The sequence below is a fragment of the Engraulis encrasicolus genome, chromosome 2 (genome assembly GCF_034702125.1).
Source record: "Engraulis encrasicolus isolate BLACKSEA-1 chromosome 2, IST_EnEncr_1.0, whole genome shotgun sequence".
NCBI lineage: Eukaryota > Metazoa > Chordata > Actinopteri > Clupeiformes > Engraulidae > Engraulis > Engraulis encrasicolus.
Window position 1 is genome coordinate 19,914,261 of NC_085858.1, and position 21,587 is coordinate 19,935,847.

At 44.4% G+C, this 21,587-nt stretch overlaps 1 protein-coding gene, 1 long non-coding RNA gene and 3 other non-coding genes across 7 annotated transcripts in view; 4 read left to right on the top strand and 1 right to left on the bottom strand.

Annotated features, from left to right (window-relative positions):
* LOC134434794 (uncharacterized) lies at nt 1-1,784 on the top strand. Its single transcript, XR_010031933.1, has 5 exons — nt 1-170; nt 861-960; nt 1,153-1,213; nt 1,428-1,474; nt 1,656-1,784. It is a non-coding gene; the product is annotated as an uncharacterized LOC134434794 (long non-coding RNA).
* Nucleotides 1,015-1,084, top strand: LOC134443650 (small nucleolar RNA SNORD49). Its single transcript, XR_010033698.1, has one exon. It is a non-coding gene; the product is annotated as a small nucleolar RNA SNORD49 (small nucleolar RNA).
* LOC134443628 (small nucleolar RNA R38) lies at nt 1,259-1,328 on the top strand. The gene has a single exon (XR_010033696.1). It is a non-coding gene; the product is annotated as a small nucleolar RNA R38 (small nucleolar RNA).
* LOC134443639 (small nucleolar RNA R38) lies at nt 1,515-1,585 on the top strand. The gene has a single exon (XR_010033697.1). It is a non-coding gene; the product is annotated as a small nucleolar RNA R38 (small nucleolar RNA).
* Nucleotides 1,726-21,587, bottom strand: part of LOC134470205 (fas-binding factor 1 homolog) — a 27,905-nt gene continuing 8,043 nt past the window's right edge. For all 3 annotated transcript variants that reach the window (XM_063224247.1, XM_063224240.1, XM_063224233.1), the window contains 18 exons: nt 21,159-21,451; nt 20,396-20,467; nt 19,971-20,092; nt 18,192-18,241; nt 17,903-17,950; nt 15,342-15,500; nt 14,396-14,496; nt 13,881-14,087; nt 9,236-9,343; nt 8,025-8,164; nt 7,108-7,226; nt 6,460-6,582; nt 5,283-5,468; nt 4,270-4,446; nt 3,440-3,577; nt 3,161-3,248; nt 2,470-2,603; nt 1,726-1,867 (listed from right to left, as the gene is read on the bottom strand). In XM_063224247.1, coding sequence (XP_063080317.1) covers nt 1,787-1,867; nt 2,470-2,603; nt 3,161-3,248; nt 3,440-3,577; nt 4,270-4,446; nt 5,283-5,468; nt 6,460-6,582; nt 7,108-7,226; nt 8,025-8,164; nt 9,236-9,343; nt 13,881-14,087; nt 14,396-14,496; nt 15,342-15,500; nt 17,903-17,950; nt 18,192-18,241; nt 19,971-20,092; nt 20,396-20,467; nt 21,159-21,451 — 2,346 coding nt within the window. In that variant the 3' untranslated portion in view covers nt 1,726-1,786. The remainder of the gene's footprint in view (nt 1,868-2,469; nt 2,604-3,160; nt 3,249-3,439; nt 3,578-4,269; nt 4,447-5,282; nt 5,469-6,459; nt 6,583-7,107; nt 7,227-8,024; nt 8,165-9,235; nt 9,344-13,880; nt 14,088-14,395; nt 14,497-15,341; nt 15,501-17,902; nt 17,951-18,191; nt 18,242-19,970; nt 20,093-20,395; nt 20,468-21,158; nt 21,452-21,587) is intronic.

A 21,587-nucleotide genomic window follows, 5' to 3' on the forward strand; every position in this document is an offset into this window, starting at 1 on the left:
CTGCGTTCCGTCACTTGAGCTTTAAATAGCAGCGAACATTCATTGTCCATTCCTTTCCTGAAGAAGGTGGAAGTCGTGCTGCATCCGATGGTTGATTTTGCTGGTTCTTTAGCACATAGAATGGAAATGGCAAAGCTCAAGATATACGTGTTGTGGGAACCACCTTAAATGTAAGTTGGTTGTTTATTTGGGATGAAGTATGCTAAATGCAATGCCCGCCTAAGTCCAAGGAATGTGAAAGGGGCCTAGGGAGCGCTAGCTGAATGGACGTGGTCAGCGTGTTAGCAATTTCACAAGGCACAGTACTATTACATAATCTACGTGTACAAGTACGCACGTCTTCATTGTGCGGGCATCAAACAGTGTTTTGCAAAGTATATGTGACCTACTTCTACATTCGGGTGTATGAAATGGGGATGGCTAAGGAGGTCAGCTAGCTGGGTATAAAACACGTGGATTCCCTGATTGACGCTCCCAACCCAGGACGCTCCCATTTCATCTCGCTCCCACTAGCCAGACTATCGGTACCACCGCCATATGACGGAGCCAGTTATCTTGTTGATGTTAGTTTTTTGTTTCTAACCCTAAACCTAACCCTTACCCTAAATTACTTGAATGTGGCAGTATATGATAATACGTGAAATATAATCGGGTGGGACCGCACGTCCGGGAGTGATAGAAACACCTGGGACCGCACGTCCGGGAGCGATCTCAGTTGGGAGTCTCCATCCCCTTACCAAACACGTGGTAGGACGGGAGAGGGAATGGTCCTTATATCGACGTATAACGTACATAACGCTTGACTTTATCATGACTATTGAATAACCCATTACGACAAATGTTTTTTTTTTTTGTCACAGGCTATGCTGATCCTGTTTGAGATTAGAAATACTTAGTATCGTGGCACCAGGGCCGGAGGATTTGCAGGACTGACCGTCTACTGCACGCGCCTGCTGTGAGGTGAGGCATTTGATGGACATTTGCAAGCCGCACAGTTGTGCTTTATTCTCTATTTTCTATGATGAAATCGTTTATAGGAATAGCCGTCTGATGCGATAACTGACGATGGAAAAACGTACTGAGAATACTTACTCTGATAGATCTTTGTGAAATACCGTTTAGACATTTCTGATAGTGTCATGTACTTTTCAGGCGGTGGGACTGCCTTGGCCTACTGTTCGGGAGTCGCTTGCTGCTGGGCTAACCTCTACAGGTAAATATCAGTTTTCTGGTCGACGTGATCCATTTGTTGGCCTCAACAAGTTTGTGATGAATTTTGTTATCCCTGTCTGAACAGCTATGTGGAGTTATGGTAACCTGAAACTTGTATTCAATTGTGAAAAGCAATGGCATATGGGCCACTTAAAAGAATGCTGTATATGACCATGCTGTTTAAAATTGAATATCTATTCATTATGCCTTATCAGAATTCTCTCCGATGAGCTGAATTCCATGGGAGGAGTCATTACTACAGGTAATGCCTTTTTATTTTAAGTGCTCATAACTTGGTTGTAACAAGTTTTATGATGAATTTTGTTATCCCTGTCTGAACTTCGGTGTGGATTTTTGGTAACCTGAAACTTGTGCATAATGTTACAAGAGGAAATGGAGCTTAAGGTCAAAACACTAATTCTGAAACCTTTACAATTTTGCAGGTCATTGTCTCTTGTGGATACAGGAGCATCTAGAAGAAGCAAGATGTGGATGTTCTAAAGACATGATGTATAAAAAAAAAATCGACTTTATTGCACTTGCAAAAATAAAACAAAACGTACAAAATTGAAGTTCACGTGGTGTGAAGTGAGTTGTATGGTGCAGCCTTCAGTGTGGCCAGGAAGAACTGCTCATCTTGTAGGAAATCTCGGTCCTGTAAAAGGAGTAATATATGGATTAAGGACCATGAAGTCTCTTAGTGCTTGTGTGAATTATGTGCACTTAAACATTTCACAATGACCTCGATGTGTTTTGAAGCAATGGGTATAAACTGCTCGTTTCGGACAAAACCATAGGAAACTTGGTGATTCGGTCAGTTCCACATTGAAATGCATCGAATCGAAGGTGCCTTGTCAAGAAAAAGGCCCTTTGGCCATGTCCTTCAGTTATCCGTTACATGCTCAAGGGCTGACGATTTGTTCTTTTACAGCAGGATGCTTGCTCAGTTTGAATCTACACTAGACCTGCACATTTGTTTTGTACAGATACAATTGTGTATTACAAATGGTAAAAGGATTGAGATTAGTTGGGTGACACTTAAAACTTAATTTGACTGCTGCCAATTTCAGAGTTTGACTTAAAAAGGAAGCAGGCATTCCCTGTTAGTCATGAAAATGGGCTTTCATGGATATCCTTGGAATGTGAAGGTTCATACACTCAGTCTCATCAGCCACTAAATTGAGATGTATGAATGGCACTATGAAAAGTCTCAGTTCTATTACAAGTAACAAGGTGATAATTGTTAACATGGCCTACCTTCTCTGCTGTCTGTTTTAGCATGGCCAATTTGGCTAGCAGCTCAGGGGACATGGTGTTTGTAACCGGGCTGTGGTGCTGGACAGGTGCTAGGGGAGACAGAAGCAGCTGACTGTTGGCAACGGGTGCAAAATCTGTGAAAACGCAACATTGTCTTTTAGATGCATATCAATAGAATGTCAGAGCGACCAACAAGTAAAAAGGAACAAAAAAGGGATGCTTCACTGGATTATTAGACTAGTGTAAAACGAAGTGCTCGCCAAAAACAAACCTTGGGCTTTCAAAACAGCCATGAAAAGTTTTTTTTAAATGCAACTTTTATGGCACTCCTTATTGAGGCAAAAAGCATTCATCAAACTGGCTACACAAAAGTAAAATGGTTAATGGAATTTTTAGACTTTGCTGTAACATACAAGTCAACACCACTGCATAATTAAAGGTACATGCTGGATTTGCCCTCCATTACAACTTGTCTGGCAGTGAAGATCATGATCGCTAAGCAGCAATAAAAGAAAGATATCCATTGGCCAACCAGGATTCAGAAGCTACACTCCTTTGCCACAGGTTCTAAATGGGTGTACCAGTCCAAATGCCCTGATTGGACAGGTAAAACTACGTAGGCCATTTGGAATTACATTGCACAGGACTGTAGCTGTAGAATCCAGCTTTTCCATCTCCACCAATGACATACCTGCTGTGTAGAGTGGTGGAGCCAGGTTGATGGGGAGACTTTGCCTCAAATTCATATCTCTCCTGTGCTCAGTCATCCGCATTCGTTCCTGAAAGAGGTGAATAACATCCATACTTGTCATTTACATTCAAATGATAAATCAATGGGTATTCAAACCACATTTTGACAAAAGATTGACGCAGTCCTTTTTTTCTTAAGTCCTCCCTTACCTATGCCGAAGATAAGCCCCCCAACCCAAACTTTTACACATACAGTAAATATGTACAAGAAGCCTCTTACCTGGTGCAGGTGCTGTTCCTGTTGCCGTAGGCGCTCCATCTGGGCGTGGATGCTGCGCAGGCGAGTCTGATGCTCCGTCTCCACGCGCCGGGCCTCCTGCAGCGCCCCCTCCCCCTCCTCAAACTTCTCAGAGGCCAGCTACACACACACGTGCACGCGCGCACACACAGGCAAATAGATTTGAACTTAGAAGATAACAGGTATTACTAAAGGTAATTTCCACAAGATCATGCTGGCAAAAACCTAATGTGTCTTCTTATATCAGTAGTATGGGGAAAACAGTGCCGCTGTTTTTCAGAATTTACAGGTAATTACTTAAAGAATAACAATGCACACTACCCCCCCACCCAATATTTTTTGTCTTTCTATACTTTTATTTGCTAGAGACCGTGAAGAGATGACAGGAAACGACGAGTGGGGCAGGACCAGAACACAGGTCTCCATGGCCATGCAAGCACTAATGTGGAGAGTTTAGCGGGCTGCGCCACAGTGCCCCCCATTTTGACATTTTCAATCCTGTTTTACTAACTATCCGTAAAATACAGAAAGTCAAAGAATGCGCGCACATCAGTGGCACAGGTGCTGGACCAAAAGTAAGATAAAATAAAATAAAGGTCCGCAACACTGTTAAATGCTCCCAAACATTTAATGGCACGACGTTTCGGACTAACCGTCCTTCATCAAAGTGCAACGGTTGCACTTTGATGAAGGACGGTTAGTCCGAAACGTCGTGCCATTAAATGTTTGGGAGCATTTAACAGTGTTGCGGACCTTTATTTTCTTTTCAGTTACTAACTATCCGTCCCAGTCCTCCTGACACTGGCTCCCACCTTGCTGAAGCTCTCCACCTCCTGAGCCCTGGTCTTGAGCCTGAGGGCGGTGGCACTAAGCCTCTCCTTCTCCCGCTCCAAGTCCTCCCTCAGGCGGTCCAGAGTCTCCCGTTCGCGAGCCAGAACATCCTCCCTCTGCTTCAGCTCGCCTCCCCTCAGCTTCAGCTCAGCCTGCTCCTGTACACACACACACACACACACGCACACGCACGTCATAGTTAGCATGGGCACACCAATATTGCATGGGACACTGGATTAAATTTAATGTTCCAACCTTCCTGTTCCTCTCGTTATGTTCTCGCCAGGTAAGGAATGAAACACAAACGTTATTCAGTCATTACCAGAATCAAAATGTGGCAGTTTACTTTCTGATCTCTTACTCTGATCCTGGAATGAACAACTTTTCTGGGTCCCCTGTTGCTTCTTTTTTTTTTTTTTTTTTTTAAAGATATTATTTTTGGTTTTTTATGACTTTATTGATGATAGGACAGTTTGAGAGGTGGACAGGAAGCGAATGGGAAGGGGTCAGCAAAGGACCTGTGCCGGGAATTGAACCCAGGTCGGCCGCACGGCAGACGAGTACCCTATCGGTTGGCCACGGCAGGGCCCCCCTGTTGCTTCTTATGGTAGTCTGTAAATGACGCCATGCCAGCCTAGTCTCATGCAAATGCGTAAAATACAATGCCAGTCAAGGACCACTTTGAGGTTGTACTTAACACGTTTGTGTTTTTTAATGTGGATATTTACGCTTTGTGAAATGAGGACTGCGCATGCGAAATTGCGCCTAGACAAAACAATTCCTAAACCTAACCTTTCAGTATACAATACAAAACTATGCCCTAACCCTAACCATCAGCATACAAAACTATGCCCAAACCAAAACCATTTCCTCTTTCATGTGTTACAGACGATTAAGCTTTTATCTTATCTTATCTTATCTTAACCTTGCGCTGTATCATACGCTTTCTCACGAGACTAGGTAGGCCATGCTGAAGATGGCAGCTTTAACTGACCTGTGCCATGCTGATGATGGATCCCTCGCGGTGGGCGTCCCTCTCTATGGCGCGGCTGGCCTCCCTGTCAGCGCGCTCCTGCCTCATCTTCTCCTGCGTGTGGAACTGCGCCCACTCGGCCGCCAGCTTGCGACGCTCCTCCGCACACCGCTGCATCACCTGCTGCTGCTCCTCCAGCAGGGAACTCTACAGTGGGAGGGGAGGAGTAGGGAGGGGAGGTAGTCAATTCGTAATAATGTAGTCAGTTAACCCATTTAAAGGGACGCTGTGCAGGAAATGGTCAAAAAAAGGTACTGCAACTATGCTGCTCATTGAAACTGGGCTGCCTATTGCCAAATTTGATCTTTACATGAAAGTTTAGTAATAAGTAATAAACACATATTTTCTAGTCCAAGTACAGTCATTTTTGCAGCTAAAAATGGCTATTTTTGGAAATTCAAAATGGCGGACCATGGAGAGGATCCCCCTTTTCATGTATGAAAAGTGACATTTTTCCAGTCATAATGAATACTTAGAATTTGATGGTGGTGGTAAGTATTCATGAAAAAGGTAACATTAGTGAATGGGCAGCATGAATTCTGGAAATAAATAACAAAAAATCTCACACAGTGTCCCTTTAACCCATTTAAGCCTGATGCTGCGTATATGTTGCATTGACCTAGGTGCCTGGAGCGACATAGACTCTTGAGGCTCTTGAGAAGCTCAGGCTTTTGAGTTTTAGTTTTTTTTTCATTTAAAATGTGGATATGTTAGAGCTGAATGAATTCACTTTTCCCAAAAAGGGCATGTTTTGCAGGTGCCTTAAGCTTAAAATGGGTTAGAGAAGGTACTGTAGGTCTGCTTTCTGCGAAATAAGCTCCAAAAAGATAAACTTTATTAAATTAAAACAGCGACGTCTCGATCACCCTGGATCTTTATCAGCCATTATTTTTCATATGCCTGACGAAAATCAAAGGTGATCGAAATGTTGCTGTTTTAATTTAATAAAGTTTTTTTTTTTTAAGCTTATTCCATAGTGAGCTTTACTAGTCATTACAAACTATACATTTTTTTGTGGGAGCACACGGCTATGGTTGACTTTGTTCATGTATCGAGCTAAGCAAGGGATAGCTGAAAATGAATAACAAACAAAATAATGAGTAAAGAATTGACTAAAAGAGTGAAAGCATGTTGAAACCTTGGCTCTCTCCAGCTCCTCTCTCTCGATGCTGATCTGCTGGGTCATGCTCCTCTTCTCCTCATCCAGCCCCCTCAGGGACGACTCGGCTTTCGCCTGCTCTGCAGAGACCCTCCAGCGCTCCTGAAACACACACACACACACACACACACACACACACACACACACACACACACACACACACACACACACACACACACACACACACACACACAGGAGAATAACACAGAGAGGACAAGGTTATCGAGAGAATCTTCGCCTAATAGTGACTATGCCTGGTAACTAGGCATCTACCAACTTATGGTGATGATCAATTACCATGAAACAACTCAAAATACTAAGTATAAGATGCTGAGGGCTGTTTCGACAGGGTCCAGCTTTCTATCTACACTGAGCACAGTTAAGGACACACGAGGAGTATTCCAGTTTCAAACAGAATATTGGCAGTATCAGTTTAATACAAGTTCCGGAAAATTCTGTGGTGGTGATGGTGTGGAACAGCATTCTGCAAACGGAGTATTCTCGGCACACGGCCAGATTCAGAATGACACGTGCACGACTTGTGCGCAAGCCGAATGCTGCCACTATCGAGTTTAAAACTTGAATATTCTTTGTAAATGCACTCGGTGGGGTTGTTCTGTCACTGACCTTCTCCAGCTGCCTCTGCTGCTCTGCCAGCTGGGTGTCCATCTTAGCGATGACCTCCTGCAGCCGAGCCCTCTCCTCTCCCATGGCCCTCTGCTGCTGGCCCAGCCGGTCCTGCATCACTGCAACAGGAAGAAAACACGACAAGCAATGTAATGCATTCAATTATGAGGTCCACTCCAGAGCAATAAAGTGTGACAGTGTTTATGGTACAGCATCACTGCACGAGGAAAAAACACATGACACATAGTATAGTGCAGGGCAGTCCTAGGGGTGGGCTGACTGGGCAATTGCCCGGGGTGGCAGCAGAAAGGGGGTGGGGGCACCATTGCGAAACTCTGTTCCCTATGCTATAGCGAAAACCGACAATCGTACTATTAATATGTTATTGTTGTGCTATTACCACACTATTGCAATATTAACACAGTATTATTAGATTCGTCAACCGTTAGAAAGCATTTTTTTGACGATTTTGCATTTTTTTCTCAAGGCGGGCTGTTGCTTGGGGGAGGCCCGCGGTTTGGGCGTGGGGCAAATGAGGGGACGTTGACAGGGACACCAGTCATTGTAGGATCGCCACTGGCATACTGCTATAGATCTTGACTCAAGACCAATAGAATTGCCACACAAAGTAGAATACAACAGGCAGCTGAACTTTGTTACTGGGTCAGTTATTACTCCAGTAGAATCACGTTTCATTAGAATTAATACAAGGCTTGAATGCATTGTGACTATTTCCACTTATTTAGTTTCAACATTTTCAATGTTTCCTTCACTTAAAGCATTGTTTGCCAACCAATGGTACGTGTACAACTAGGAGTACACAAACACATTGCAGGAGGTGCTTAGGAAAATGTAATGACAGCAAATGTATGGAACAAAGTCACATTGGAATAGAGGAAGAGATATAGAACACACACCTCTGAGCTGTTCGTCCCTCTGCCTGGCCCCCAATTCCAGGCCCTGGGTGGTGTGCTCATGGGTGCTCTCCACCCGCGACGACAGGTCACCCAGGCGCCGAGAAAACTGCTCCATCTGTTCAATAACTACTGTCAATGATCTGGAGAAAACACGCACGCATTCACACATACGCACATATTCACGCACACAGGCGCATGGGCACACACACAGGCACACGGGCACACACACAAACACACAAATAAAATATTTGGCCTAGGGTAATAATGATGATGTGACTGCTCACCAATGCTGAAAGCTTCTGTCTAATAAAACCCTCACTTCAAACTAGACCTATGATTTTTGGCCCAGGCCCGAGCCCGAACCCGAACCCGAGCCAATTTCGGGTCGGGTCGGGCCTCAAATGTCACTCATTACGTTCGGGTAGGGTCGGGTTCGGCTTCTCTATCGTTGCTCCCATCACAGTGCGCTGAGGCATTTCGGCCGTGTTTTGGCCACGAGAGACGCGTGGTCTGCAAAAAACAGAGGTCGCCTCATCAACCCGACACATACTGTAGCCTAATAAACTCTTGCAATGGCAATTCAAGAACTCCTTCATTCCTGTTCTGCTGCTCGCGTCGTTGTTCTTCTTTGTCTCGCTGTCTCTCTCTGTGAAAGTGCCGCGCTAGATTTTTAAGGTCGTACTGCTGCTGTGGCTTATGGCCCAATGATCAGCCGGTCAAAATGACGGACGCCCTTAAAATTTTCCGCCAACTCTTAAAAAAAGCGTCAATGATGGATTATCGCTTAATGTAACCTCTGTGCACTGCAGTGCAGCATACACAGAAATATAAAAGATGGCCTGCATGTTTATACAGTCTATTTAACTTAGATTTCGTAACAAAATACTTTAATGGCTTTAATTTAAGGGCTTTGATTTGTTATCATAGATCACCCCTCCTTATAAATAAAATTTGAAATTTCGGGCTTCCCTCGGGCTCGGGCCTACACATCCAATAATTAGTCGGCCTCGGGCCGGGCCCGGCCTAATTCCCATGGGCCCATGTCGGTTCGGGCTTGGATTTTTTTACCCGTTCTTACCTCTGCTTCAAACCCATTCAAGCCAGCCATTTACACTGAATAATTTAATGAGTTCATACACTGAGATACCAAAGTGCATTGGGTAATTTCTATTAATGATGAGAACATTGTGCAGGCAGTGAGTTAGTAAAACCTGGTTTGTGAGGTGGCACTGGTTACAGCATCGATCTCCTCGTCCTTCAGCCTCTTCAGCCGAGACACCTGCTCCTCGTGGTCCTTCTTCATCTCAAGGATGGACTTCCTGGAGGTCAAGGTCACATGATGCTTAGGGGCGGCCTCAACCCATACGGAAAAATGGTTAAGAACTTATAAGAATTACTTACATAAAATATACATATGACTTACTCCTGAAAGTGGCCCCTTTTGGTGTTTTCTCACACAGAATTATTATGAACAAAACATATGAAGCATACAAAGAAAGAAATTGTATCGCACACATGATCTGTAAATGCCATGTACAATTTGTACTTGTACAAAACTCGTGTTTGATTTTATAATATCCTTTCCATATGGGAAACTACATGACCATGGGCCCGATTCTCGGCTGAAAACACCCCTTACCACAATCGATGAAATGTTACCGCAAATCCGGCCGCAAATCATAAATATGAAACAGGTTTGATACTTATGACCCGATAGAACGTCTGGTACGGTCTCTGTGTTTGCAATCAGAAGTAAGATTGATAGCTGTGGTTCTCTTTATGTGTGCGGCACATCCCGTCATCAAAATGGATACAGATATGATTTAAAGTCGTGTAGTTTGAGCCTGGCCACAAGATATTTCTGACTCTCTGAGCTCATCACCCTTAAAGCGATGGTTTGGAGTAGAATCACCCTAATGCCATTTGAACCGTGACACCCATCCACCTTTACACCCGAAGTGTTTTCTGCCGCAGGCTTACATCAACAGAGTTGCCGTGTTATTCGATGTTTATTCCGGATAGCTTGACTCAAGCGCATATGGATCCTGGGCACCGTCTCCAAACTTTCTCCACAAAAATAACATGTCATGACACCAAACTTCTACAGTATAACAAATGTGGTTTGTACTCACAAAAAGATGAATTTGAAACTTTGTACATAGTCCAGGAGTTTATTAGTAACAACACACGAGACGATTAGCTTTTCTGCTGCTAAACATCCGTCGACGTCACTTCCTCCAGCTGGGACTGTCCACAGCATGGCATAATATTGCCGGAAGCGATTGCCGACACATAGCCAGATAGCTAAGGACTGGACCATTTTTTGCTGCCATTAAAATACACAAGAATGGAAGAATACACTGCCAGCATGGAACTTGAGGATGACTCTCGCGATTTTTAAGGAAATCCATATTTATTCGAACCCGAATATACGGACGAGGAACTGGCTGAGATGGATAGAAGTCCCAGCTGGAGGAAGTGACGTTGACGGATGTTTAGCAGCAGAAAAGCTAATCGTCTCGTGTGTTGTTACTAATAAACTCCTGGACTATGTACAAAGTTTCAAATTCATCTTTTTGTGAGTACAAACCACATTTGTTATACTGTAGAAGTTTGGTGTCATGACATGTTATTTTTGTGGGGAAAGTTTGGAGACGGTGCCCAGGATCCATATGCGCTTGAGTCAAGCTATCCGGAATAAACATTGAATAACACGGCAACTCTGTTGATGTAAGCCTGCGGCAGAAAACACTTCGGGTGTAAAGGTGGATGGGTGTCACGGTTCAAATGGCATTAGGGTGATTCTACTCCGAACCATCGCTTTAAAGGGACAGTTCAGTCAATTTCAACATGCAGTTGTAATGCTCACACTACCCTGGACTTGTCAGTGCCTGAGATTTTTTTTTCTTCTTCTTCAGCCGTTTCCGAGATCCTGGTCATTGTAATGGGGGCAGCTCTTTGTTTACATTTCAAAAAAACATTTTTTATTTATTCCCAAAAACATCCAAAAGGTTATAAAACATCAGCAGACAACTAGCAAACAGCAGTACCTTTTGGGAAAATATTTGGACTTGGCCTCTGTTCCATTTTTTAAAAATGTAAACAAACGCTGCCCCCATTAGAATTGCTCATATCTCGGAAAGGGCTGAGCCAAAAAATGTGGCATCACCGGGTACTGACAAGACAAGCGTAGCGTGAGCAATACAACAGCATATTGAAATTGACTGAACTGGTCCTTTAAGGCAAAATGAGTTATTTGTGAAAAGAAGGAAGGTCCGCACACTGTTGCTGCTCCAGGTTTATTAACACAACGTTTCGACCATGCAGTCTGGTCTTCGTCAGGTGTGAGTTTGTGTAACATGACAGTTCTTTTAAAGACTCTTGAAGGAAGAGGCGGGCGCATTGCGCCGTTGAGTGACATCTCCTCCAAGTGAGGTCATAGTTCAAAACACAAACAGAAAAAAAGGGGAATTACACAGAAACCCACATGTAAATAAAGAAAATTACATAAAGAGAAAAGAACACCACTCAATAGAAACAAAAATGGCCGAGCACAGAAACAAAATTCGACACTGTGCATAACCAAATACTCACCGTTGGGATCTGAATTTAAAAAGATCATTCGTAAACACTGGCACGTAGTGGAGACAGACCCCAAACTAAAAGGGATCTTCACTGCCCCACCGACAGTAGTTTTCAGACGTGCCCCAAATTTAAGGGACAAGTTGGTGAAATCTCACACCCACGAGAGCAGACACAATCCATTTAACATCCCCGATGGCAACTACAAATGCGGCAACTGCGCACAATGTGGCTATACAATGAGAAGCAGAACATACACACATCCACACACAGGCAAGACTTTGAACATTCGTGGTGTCATTAATTGCAACACTCCGTTTGTCGTCTATTTACTCAAATGCCCGTGTGGTCTTGCGTATGTGGGTAAGACGAGCAGACCATTACGCACACGCATCTCGGAACACCGTAGTAATATTCGATGCGGTGACACACGCAACCCAGTAGCAGCGCACTTCCTGGCAGCGGGCCACAATGTCTGCACACTCAGATATACGGGGATTGAGAGAGTGGAGAGGCCTCCTAGAGGCGGCAATCACGACCGTTTGCTTTTGCAACGTGAGACTTACCACATATATGCGCTGAATACTATGTCACCCCATGGGCTAAATGAAGACTTCGATATAAAACCTTTTTTATAGGCTACTTATCCTGACTTTGGTATATTATGGATTATCCCCCTTTGTTTTGTACATAACTATTGAATAACTTGACATGAGACATGTCTTTGGTGATGGATCGCACTGTACATTTGGGCATTTGTCATTTTTGTTTCTATTGAGTGGTGTTATTTTCTCTTTATGTAATTTTCTTTATTTACATGTGGGTTTCTGTGTAATTCCCCTTTTTTTCTGTTTGTGTTTTGAACTATGACCTCACTTGGAGGAGATGTCACTCAACGGCGCAATGCGCCCGCCTCTTCCTTCAAGAGTCTTTAAAAGAACTGTCATGTTACACAAACTCACATACACCTGACGAAGACCAGACTGCATGGTCGAAACGTTGTGTTAATAAACCTGGAGCAGCAACAGTGTGCGGACCTTCCTTCTTTTCATGTTTAATCGTGTTTAAGTCCGGCACCTGTCCAATCTGGATGTGCGCGCTCTCCAAAACGCTACTGAAAACTCAGTTATTTCCTCATCTCTATGCAAGTGGGTACATGGTTAAATGATTTATTGCAGGGTGAAAGAGGCTAGGCACCCCTGTGGCTCCGATTGCTTTTAATGTCATCAGGAGCAGTAATGGGCACTATAATTAAAATTCGATTAGGTGGTCTTGGTCAGCACGATCTCTCTAAGTTGATTAATTGTGCAGCCTTGACACATTACCAGTAACTTTTTTTTTGCAACCTCTGGAGTTCCCTTGTTTTTAAGATTTGAAAGAGCAATAAATGCCACCATCATTACATCATAAAAACATGACAACTTGGTCAAGAAATTTCCCCCACGGGGAACAATAAAACTACTACTACTACTATGTAATGACAGTAAACCATCTGATTGCTACTTTAGAAGCGCAGAGTACGTATTTTCCTTTCTTGTACAGTAATGTAACCTCTGCAGTTCCTGTGACCTCTCCACTTCTTATGTTTGACACCCCTGGTGTAATGTATTGTAATGTATGGTAATGTAGAGTAATGTCACCTCTGCAGGTCCCGTAGTCCAGTGTTTCCAAACCTTTTTTGTCTTGTGTACCCCCAAGCCTTTTCGTTGTGCCATGAGTACCCCCTAAATCAAGTTCTATATCACTTTCTCCATCCCAATGTAACTAAGCTCCATATATTTGTTAATATAAAATTTTGCCAAGTACCCTCTGCAGTGTACTCGCGTACCCCTAGTGGTACACGTACCCCTGGTTGGGAAACACTGCCGTAGTCGCTCTTCTTCTCTCGTAATGTAATGTAATATAATGTAATTTGAAAATGAAAGCCGAAAGTGAAAGCCCAACTGGGAAACTCCAACTCCTATTGTCATTGTGACACAGCACTCCCCAGCACACAAGTGAATACTGCACACTGCATTTATGCCTCACCCGGGCAAGGGGGCAGTCCGCAATGGCGCCCGAAAGGGAGCAGTGCGGCAGGATGGTACCATGCTCAGGGTAACTCAGTCATGGAGGAGGATGGGGGAGAGCACTGGTTATTTACTCCCCACACCAACCTGGCGGGTCGGGAGTCGAACTGGCAACCTTTGGACTACAAGTCTGACGCCCTAACCACTTAACCATGACTGCTCTAAATGTATTGAATTGTAATGTAAGGTAATAAAGTAATATCACCTCTGCAGGTCCCGTAGTCTCTCCACTTCGCGGTCTCGGTCCTGCTGGCTCTGCGCCAGGCGTCTCTGGTGCTGCGTCTGCAGCTCCGCCCTCTCCTGCTCGGCCAATCGGGTGACGGTAGCCAGCCGCTCCGACAGGTCCTCGATCTCCTGGCGCATGCGCAGCTCACGCTGAGAAGATGACTCCTCCAGCAGCTTCACACGAGCCCTGAGCAGCACATAGCAATCAATCAATCAATCAATCAATCAATCAATCAAAATGTATTTATATAGCACAATGTCACAACTAAACCAGTTGACTCAAAGTGTTTTCAAATAGACTAGATATATTAAGAGGTGTTTTATTTAGCCTGCACACACACACACACACACACACACACACACACACACACACACACACACACACACACACACACACACACACACACACACACACACACACACACACACACACACACACACACACACACACACACACACTGCAGCTCCATGGCTCTGCTGGTGTTGTGCTGTTACCTGTGTGTGTTCTCCATCAGTTCTGTGTCCTGTTTATGCCTCAGCTGCACACTGTCCAGCAGCATCTGCCTCTGATCACGCTCCAGCTGCAGCGTCCGCACCTGCACACACACACACGCACACACACACACACACACACACACACACACACACACACACACACACACACACACACACACACACACACACACACAAGCATGCACGCACACACAGACACACGCATGCACGTACACGCACACACACACACACAATACAGTCTGAGCCCAAAAAACGTCCTTGACCCTTATACACCTTGTGTACCTTCTTCAAGCAGTTCAGTTGATGAATGGGTTGTAGAAAGTCAATAGACCAAGAACGTTGCCAGTAAACTCTGCACATGTGAACAGTGTGTGGGAGCTTTCTTGTCTCTCTAACGTTGGAGACATTACATTACATTACATTACATTGCACTTAGCTGACGCTTTCATTTATTCAAAGCGACTTACAGTTATTATTTGTCAGGGTATTGGTTACAGTCCCTGGAGCAATGTGGGGTTAGGTGCCTTGCTCAAGGGCACTTCAGCCATGGATGGAGATGTAGGGAGAGGTCAGGGGGGATTCGAACCTGCAATCCCTAGATTGAACTCTCTAACTCTCTAACCACTAGGCCACGGCTGCCCCAGGGGTTCCACTCCTAACGCAGCTGGCCAAAGGAGGTGTGCAAGAGTTCTTTTTTTTAGGGGCTTTTATGTCTTTATTTTGACAGGACAGTCGAAGATGGTGACAGGAAGCAAATGGGACAGAGAGACAGGGGAGGGTCAGGAAATGACCCCGGCCGGACTCGAACCGGGGTCCCCGTGGGTGGGCATGCAAGCCCAAATATGGGGGGCTTAGCGAGCTGCGCCACAGCACCCCCCAGTGTGTAAGAGTTCTACAAAATAGCTAGCACCTAGTGTACTGTACCTACCTGTCCTTCCAGCTGGATGATGCGGGCCTGCAGGGAGGACAGCTGCTCCCCAGCCTGCTGCTGATGCTCTGCCTCCGCCTTGCGCTGCCTGTGCAGAGCCCCCACCTCCACACCACCACCAGCACCACCACCAGCACCCAGACCCCAACCACCCGTCAGCTGCAGACCAGGAGAAACAGCATACACAACATGAAAGGTCAATGAAACGGTATGAAAAGTGAACATTTCCCAGTCATAAATAATGAATATTTGTGAATGGGCAGAATGAATTCTGGGAAGAAACTGCTAAAAATATAACACAGTGCACCTTTAAGGTCAGATCATAATAGAGGCTTACTGTACATAAGCAGCTAGTGCCGAGGTGTGAAATGGGACTGACTGGCTGCCTGCACTTGACTGTTTGAAGGAGCATATTATAAGTACATATCATGTGTATAACAAATCAATGACCTACAAAGGCAAATACTGTGTACATATTTAGTCAAAATTGAGTTAAGACTGAAAATGGTTTTCACAACACACTCTTTATCTTGTGACACATCCCTTATGGTCCAAACATGTTATATTGCCATGTCAAATTTGCAGTAACTACAATATCCAACCTAATACCAATACCTGAAGGCCTTTTTCTCAGCTTTTATGTTGGTGTAAGTTACTGCACTTTGCCTTTGTAGGGCAGCTCAGCATCATAAACATGTTTCACATTTCAACAATGTGTCTATTGCCATTATATGACATGCAATGTTTTTGCAAATAATGAATGTTATTTTAGTGATTCTAGTGACATGTCTTATTATTAGTGATTACTGTATTTGGTGATGTCTTAATGTCTGTATATGGGCAGTTGTGTGCAATATGTTTGTGCTTTCTTGGATTATCTGTATGATGTGGGTTGCTTGACCTAGACCCCCAGAATCAATAAAGCAGTGATACTCACTATTTTTTCCTCAAGAGCCACATTAGGAGAAAAAAATCAGGAGGAAAGCCGCATGGAGCGCAACACCCGCCACCTCCCCCCCTCCCTTACTTTTCAGGGCCTTTCTTTTTTTAGGGGGGGTGGGGGGTTACATCATGATAGTGTTGGCCTCATTATACATGGTTGTAGTATTATTTATGCAAATGATTATTATTATTAGTAGTAGTATTAATTATTAAATTATTAGTAGGCCTATTATTAAATTATTGAATTATTAAATAATTACCCTATGTCAGCAATTGCTGTTAGGCCTCCTAGCTCACTTTTAAACACTAAAAGACACCTCTGCTGAAGGGCACTTTTACATCAAAGAGCAATAGGTAAGTAAGTATAGTTCAGTTTAACCTGGCGCTGACAGATGGCCAATACATGCAACCAGAGTCAAAACCAACACAAAAACAAAGGGAGGAGACCAGTTTTGTTGTTTCTCTCTCTCTCTCAGCATATTTTTGATGGCTGATGGATAGACCTCCGGATCGTCATTCACAATGTAACGAGGACGGAATTAACAGATTGGCTCAAGAGTTATTGATCTTGTGAAGGATGGTTGCCTGATGGTCTTGTTAACTTATTTATAAAAATGCGACGTCGCCGACAGCACTGAGTTCTATCAGCTGTCAATCAATGCCGTGCGGAGAGAGAGAGAGAGAAAGCGAGATAGAGAGAAAGTTGAAGTTTCCAACTTGCCGCATTCCAACGCGACACCACGTGCTTTATTCGCGCTCTGCTTGCCTTCATTGCCCGTTTGACAGCGCCAGGTTAAACTGAAAATTAACAGAGATTTGGAAGGTGGTCACCAAGCAACCTGCGCGACAAAGTTACACCAGGCGCGAAAATGAACAGCGATTTGCGATGTGGTCACCAACAATGCAATCTGCGCGAGAGAGTTACACCAGGCGCGTGCACGCATCATTCACAATGTATGATGGAATTACTCGTTTGATGTGGACCAGATAATTCATTGGTCTCCGCCATTGAGTGTCGTGGCGTTGTTGTGAAGGATGTTTGCCGAATTAGGTTAAGTTTCGGCGCTATTTTCTCTGCTGATAGACAACCCCCAGCCATTTAGAATGTAAAGCCGTCTATTTTTTAAATTATGTAAAACTATGTCACCAATGAAAATGTGAACAAACGTCCATAAAAATGACAGCCAATGCATTTTCAAATAACATATGTGATTGACTTTCGCGGCTCACTTCGGAGGGGAAATGTGGCTTGCTGCACGAGCCCGAGTCAAATTTGTCAGTAAATAAATAACGACGCATGGGGTGCCCGGTCAGCCAGGGGGAAAAAAGAGATCTTGATGTATACGTGCCCATAGCCTTGCCTACTTGGCGTGATGCAGATGACTGTGATGTGTTCATTGTATATGTATGTAGGCATAGCAGATTTTAAATGCAGGTCTGTTGATTGTGTTGGGCTATAATATTTTTTCTATAACCTTGCGAGCCGCCAAGTCAGGCGTCGCGAGCCGCCTGAGGCTCGCGAGCCGCGCAATGAGTAACAGGGCAATAAAGGAAGGTACGCTACTCTAGTCTACTACAATGAGGCGTTTTGATAAGATTCATCCATTGTATGTACCAACCTGCTGTTGAAGCAATAGCTGCTGGAGGTTTTCAGCAGACAGAGTCACCTGAAACACAGAGGACAAAATGTAAAGCATACATGGGATACTAAAATGGGATGCATTTAGTAGGCCATCATTCAGTCTGGCCAGACACACATCCTTGATTCCTATATGCTTTGTACTGAACACGAAAGCAAAATGTATATTGATGTTTGACTCGTTTTGCGTATGTGGTAAAAAAAAAAAAAAGTAATGTGTAAGATCACGTTAATGCTGCTGACAATCTGAAACTATTCGATCAGTTTACCTGAGGTTGGTTATGTTGGCTTGTAGTCTCTGCTGTCGTCTGGTGTGGTACTGTAAACATATTTAAGTCATTCAGATAAAATCAAGAGATCGGGAAGGCATGCAAAGTTAACAAAATATGAGAGTCCAAAAAAGTGTAAAAACCTAACAAACACTTCTCCTAGGCTTTGCACTGAATCTACCAACATTCTCTCGCGTCTTGCTGTCTTGAGTACCTACACCAGGTGGCGCTGTTCCACACTGTGGCTAGGCGCCCAGGCCCAGGCAGCGGCCAGGCCTGCTGTTGCTCTGCATAGCTGGGGGGGCGCGCCTGTTCTCTGGGGGCCAACCCTGCTGCCTGGTCCTGTAAGAAGGGGGGCTGGAGGTACGGGTGCCTGACTGCTGCTGCTACTGAGGCTGCTGCTGCTGCTGCTACTACAGGTGCTACAGGCGTGGCTAGTGGGGACACAGAGCCTGTGCCCTGATAAGCTGGATGGGACACCTGGTTTGGGCTGACTGCGGTAGGGGTGTAGGAGGATAGGGGCTGGTCCCCAGTGACTACAGTGGGGCTGTGGGAGGGTAAGGACTGAGTTTGGGGCACTCCAACAGGTGTCTGCTGGGAAAGGGACTGGCGCGTTTCGGGCACTGCGGTCGGGGTCCCGTAGGTTAGGGACCGTGCCCGGGGTATTACAGTCGGGGTCTGGGGGGATTGGAATTGCGTTTGGGGCAATGCAGTAGTGGGTGACTCAAAGGATAATGACGGGTCTACAGTGATTCCACTGGGCGTGTGATAGGATGAGGACTGTGCTAGGGGCACTAAAGTAGGGGCCTGATGGTGTGGGGACACTGTAGTGGAGGTCTGGGAGAACAGGGACTGGTCTAGCAGCACTGCAGTTGGGCTCTGGTAGGATAATGGTGGTTCTCGGGGTTCTGCAGTTGGGGTGTGTGGGAATGTGGCAGAGGTGGGCGGGAGGGCAGGCTGAGCTGAGCTAGTACCTTGGGGTTATGGTTGGCAGGAGAGAGACGAGAAACACAGTCAAACACTAGTCTACATACCAGGGCTTGACACTGGCACCTGCCAACCGGCCAAATGCTGGTGAAATTTAGCTGTGGCTGGTAACGATTTCAGTGTCACTAGCCAATTTGGCAGGCAGCTTATTCTATGGTAAAACATATCAGATTAGCATATATTCTGCACTTTGCCCATTGTGTATCAATTGTTTGTATTAAAGTTCAGTTATTTATTAAGCTCAGTTATTTATTATGTTTTATTTCCATGTATAAACCCATGCCCTCATCTTTTTGCTTTAAGCACCTCATCCTCTGAGGTTAATATGTGCAGCGTCATGATAAAAAAAACAAAAAACTAATTTGTGGCTAGTAGAATTGCTGAATGGCTAGTGACTCAGAAAAACCACTAGCCACAGTGGCTGGGAAGCGTATAAGTTAATGTCAAGCCCTGCTACATACAGGCTCTGTCACTCACTAGCAGGGCTCTAAATAAACTTTTTTTCATCAACAGCCAAAATGGCTAGTAGATGTTAATCTTACTAGCCAAACACACATTCACTTATGGGTCAACGTGGCTTGTAAGTTGGTCTTTTCTACCAGCAACAGTGAAATTTCACCAGCATTTGGCCTGTTGGCTGGAGTCAGTTTAGAGCCCTGCCAACTAGTATTTCTCAGACCTGTCAAGTTAGTAAAATCCAACTGCAGTAGGAAACTGAAAACGAAACTGAAAACTGAAAAAGATCTAATGTGGTGTGGCAAGATACATTTGATGTGAGTAGCAGCGTCATACCTCTGGACAAGGTGGTTAGTTGTTCTTGACTGGTTTTGGCTGGTGTAGACTGGTCCCCTCTAGCAGGTGCTGAGAGGGCCAGGGAGGGACTAACTGGCCTCTGTGTGACTGAAGAGCCCGTCCTGAGAGAGGAGGCACAAAAATAAACACATGGGTTTATAACGTTGATAATACAGTAAATGGTGGAAATTGTACAACTATCGTCCAGCAATAACTTGGAAGACAGAAACTATTTCAAAGGTTAACCAACAGGCCTAGGTGTTCATAAAATCACATAATGTAACCAACAATCCTCAAAGAAAATTCACTCACTTAATAGTAACTATCAAGACTACAAGACAGAGAACATGCAAGACAACCCTCCATGATCATACAAATTTGAAGGCTGAGTGCCATTGAACGCATGTCTGGTCTAGTGGCCTTACCCCGTCGCCTCCTTCTTTTGTACCGTTGGGTCTTCCTGTCTTCTCCGGGAAGTTGGTGACGGTTGCCTTTTACTGTTAAAAAATTATTAAGAAACATTATTTGACCATCCACAAGTACTGTGATGATGACGTAAATGATACAGGGCTTTAGAAGTTCAAATCTGATCTGAAATCAAATCTGAAAAGATTGCATATTTGTTTCCTGGACAATACGTATGTTTGAAGAACTTGTCCGACTGATACTCTAGGAATTATGGGTTCATGTGTTTGATGTTATCATTCATACAATTCAATAGTGTTACAATTCAAGATAATTGAAGAAGGGGAAGTATGTCGAAAGCACAAATGACATCTTTAAAGGGACACTGTGCAGGAAATGGTCAAAAAAGGTACTGCAACTATGCTGCTCATTGAAACTGGGCTGCCTATTGCCAAATTTGATCTTTACATGAAAGTGTACTAAATAATGAACAAATATTTTCTAGTATGGTCCAAGTACAGTCATTTTTGCTGAAAAAAATGGCTATTTTTGGAAATTCAAAATGGCGGACAATGGAGAAGATCCCCCTTTTCATGTATGAAAAGGGCAATTTTTCCAGTCATAATGAATACTTAGAATTTGATGGTGGTGGTCAGTATTCATGGAAAAGGTAACATTAGTGAATGGGCAGCATGAATTCTGGAAATAAACAACTAAAAATCTCACACAGTGTCCCTTTAATGTTAGGTTTACAATCACGACCAGTCCCGGCCTCCATCTCACCTCAGGAAGGAGTCCAGGTCCACCTCGTCCCCCAGGCCCAGTGCACCCTGCTGGGCAGCCTTCTTCTCCTCCTCCTCCTTAGCCTTCTTCCTACTCAGCGCCCCGGCCAGCCAGTCCTCTTCCTCTCCTCCTCCACCGCCCTCCATTGCCACCTCTTTAGCAGCCTTGGTAGTGTCCTGTCTAGGTCTGGTGGATTTGGGTGATGAGGGGGCAATGTCGGGAGCCGTGGTGGACCTTGCCTTCGGGGAGGGAGGGACTTTCGAGTTGTCCGTTGATATCGTGCCGCCTGTTGCCTTTGTAGAGAAATGTTTTGTTTCATCTTAGTTTTCTTTATCTACTACTACTCCTATAATATAGTAATTTTATTCTTATTATTTTAATGAGGGGAATTCTGCATTACAGTAAAATATTTCTGCATGAAAGCTTTTC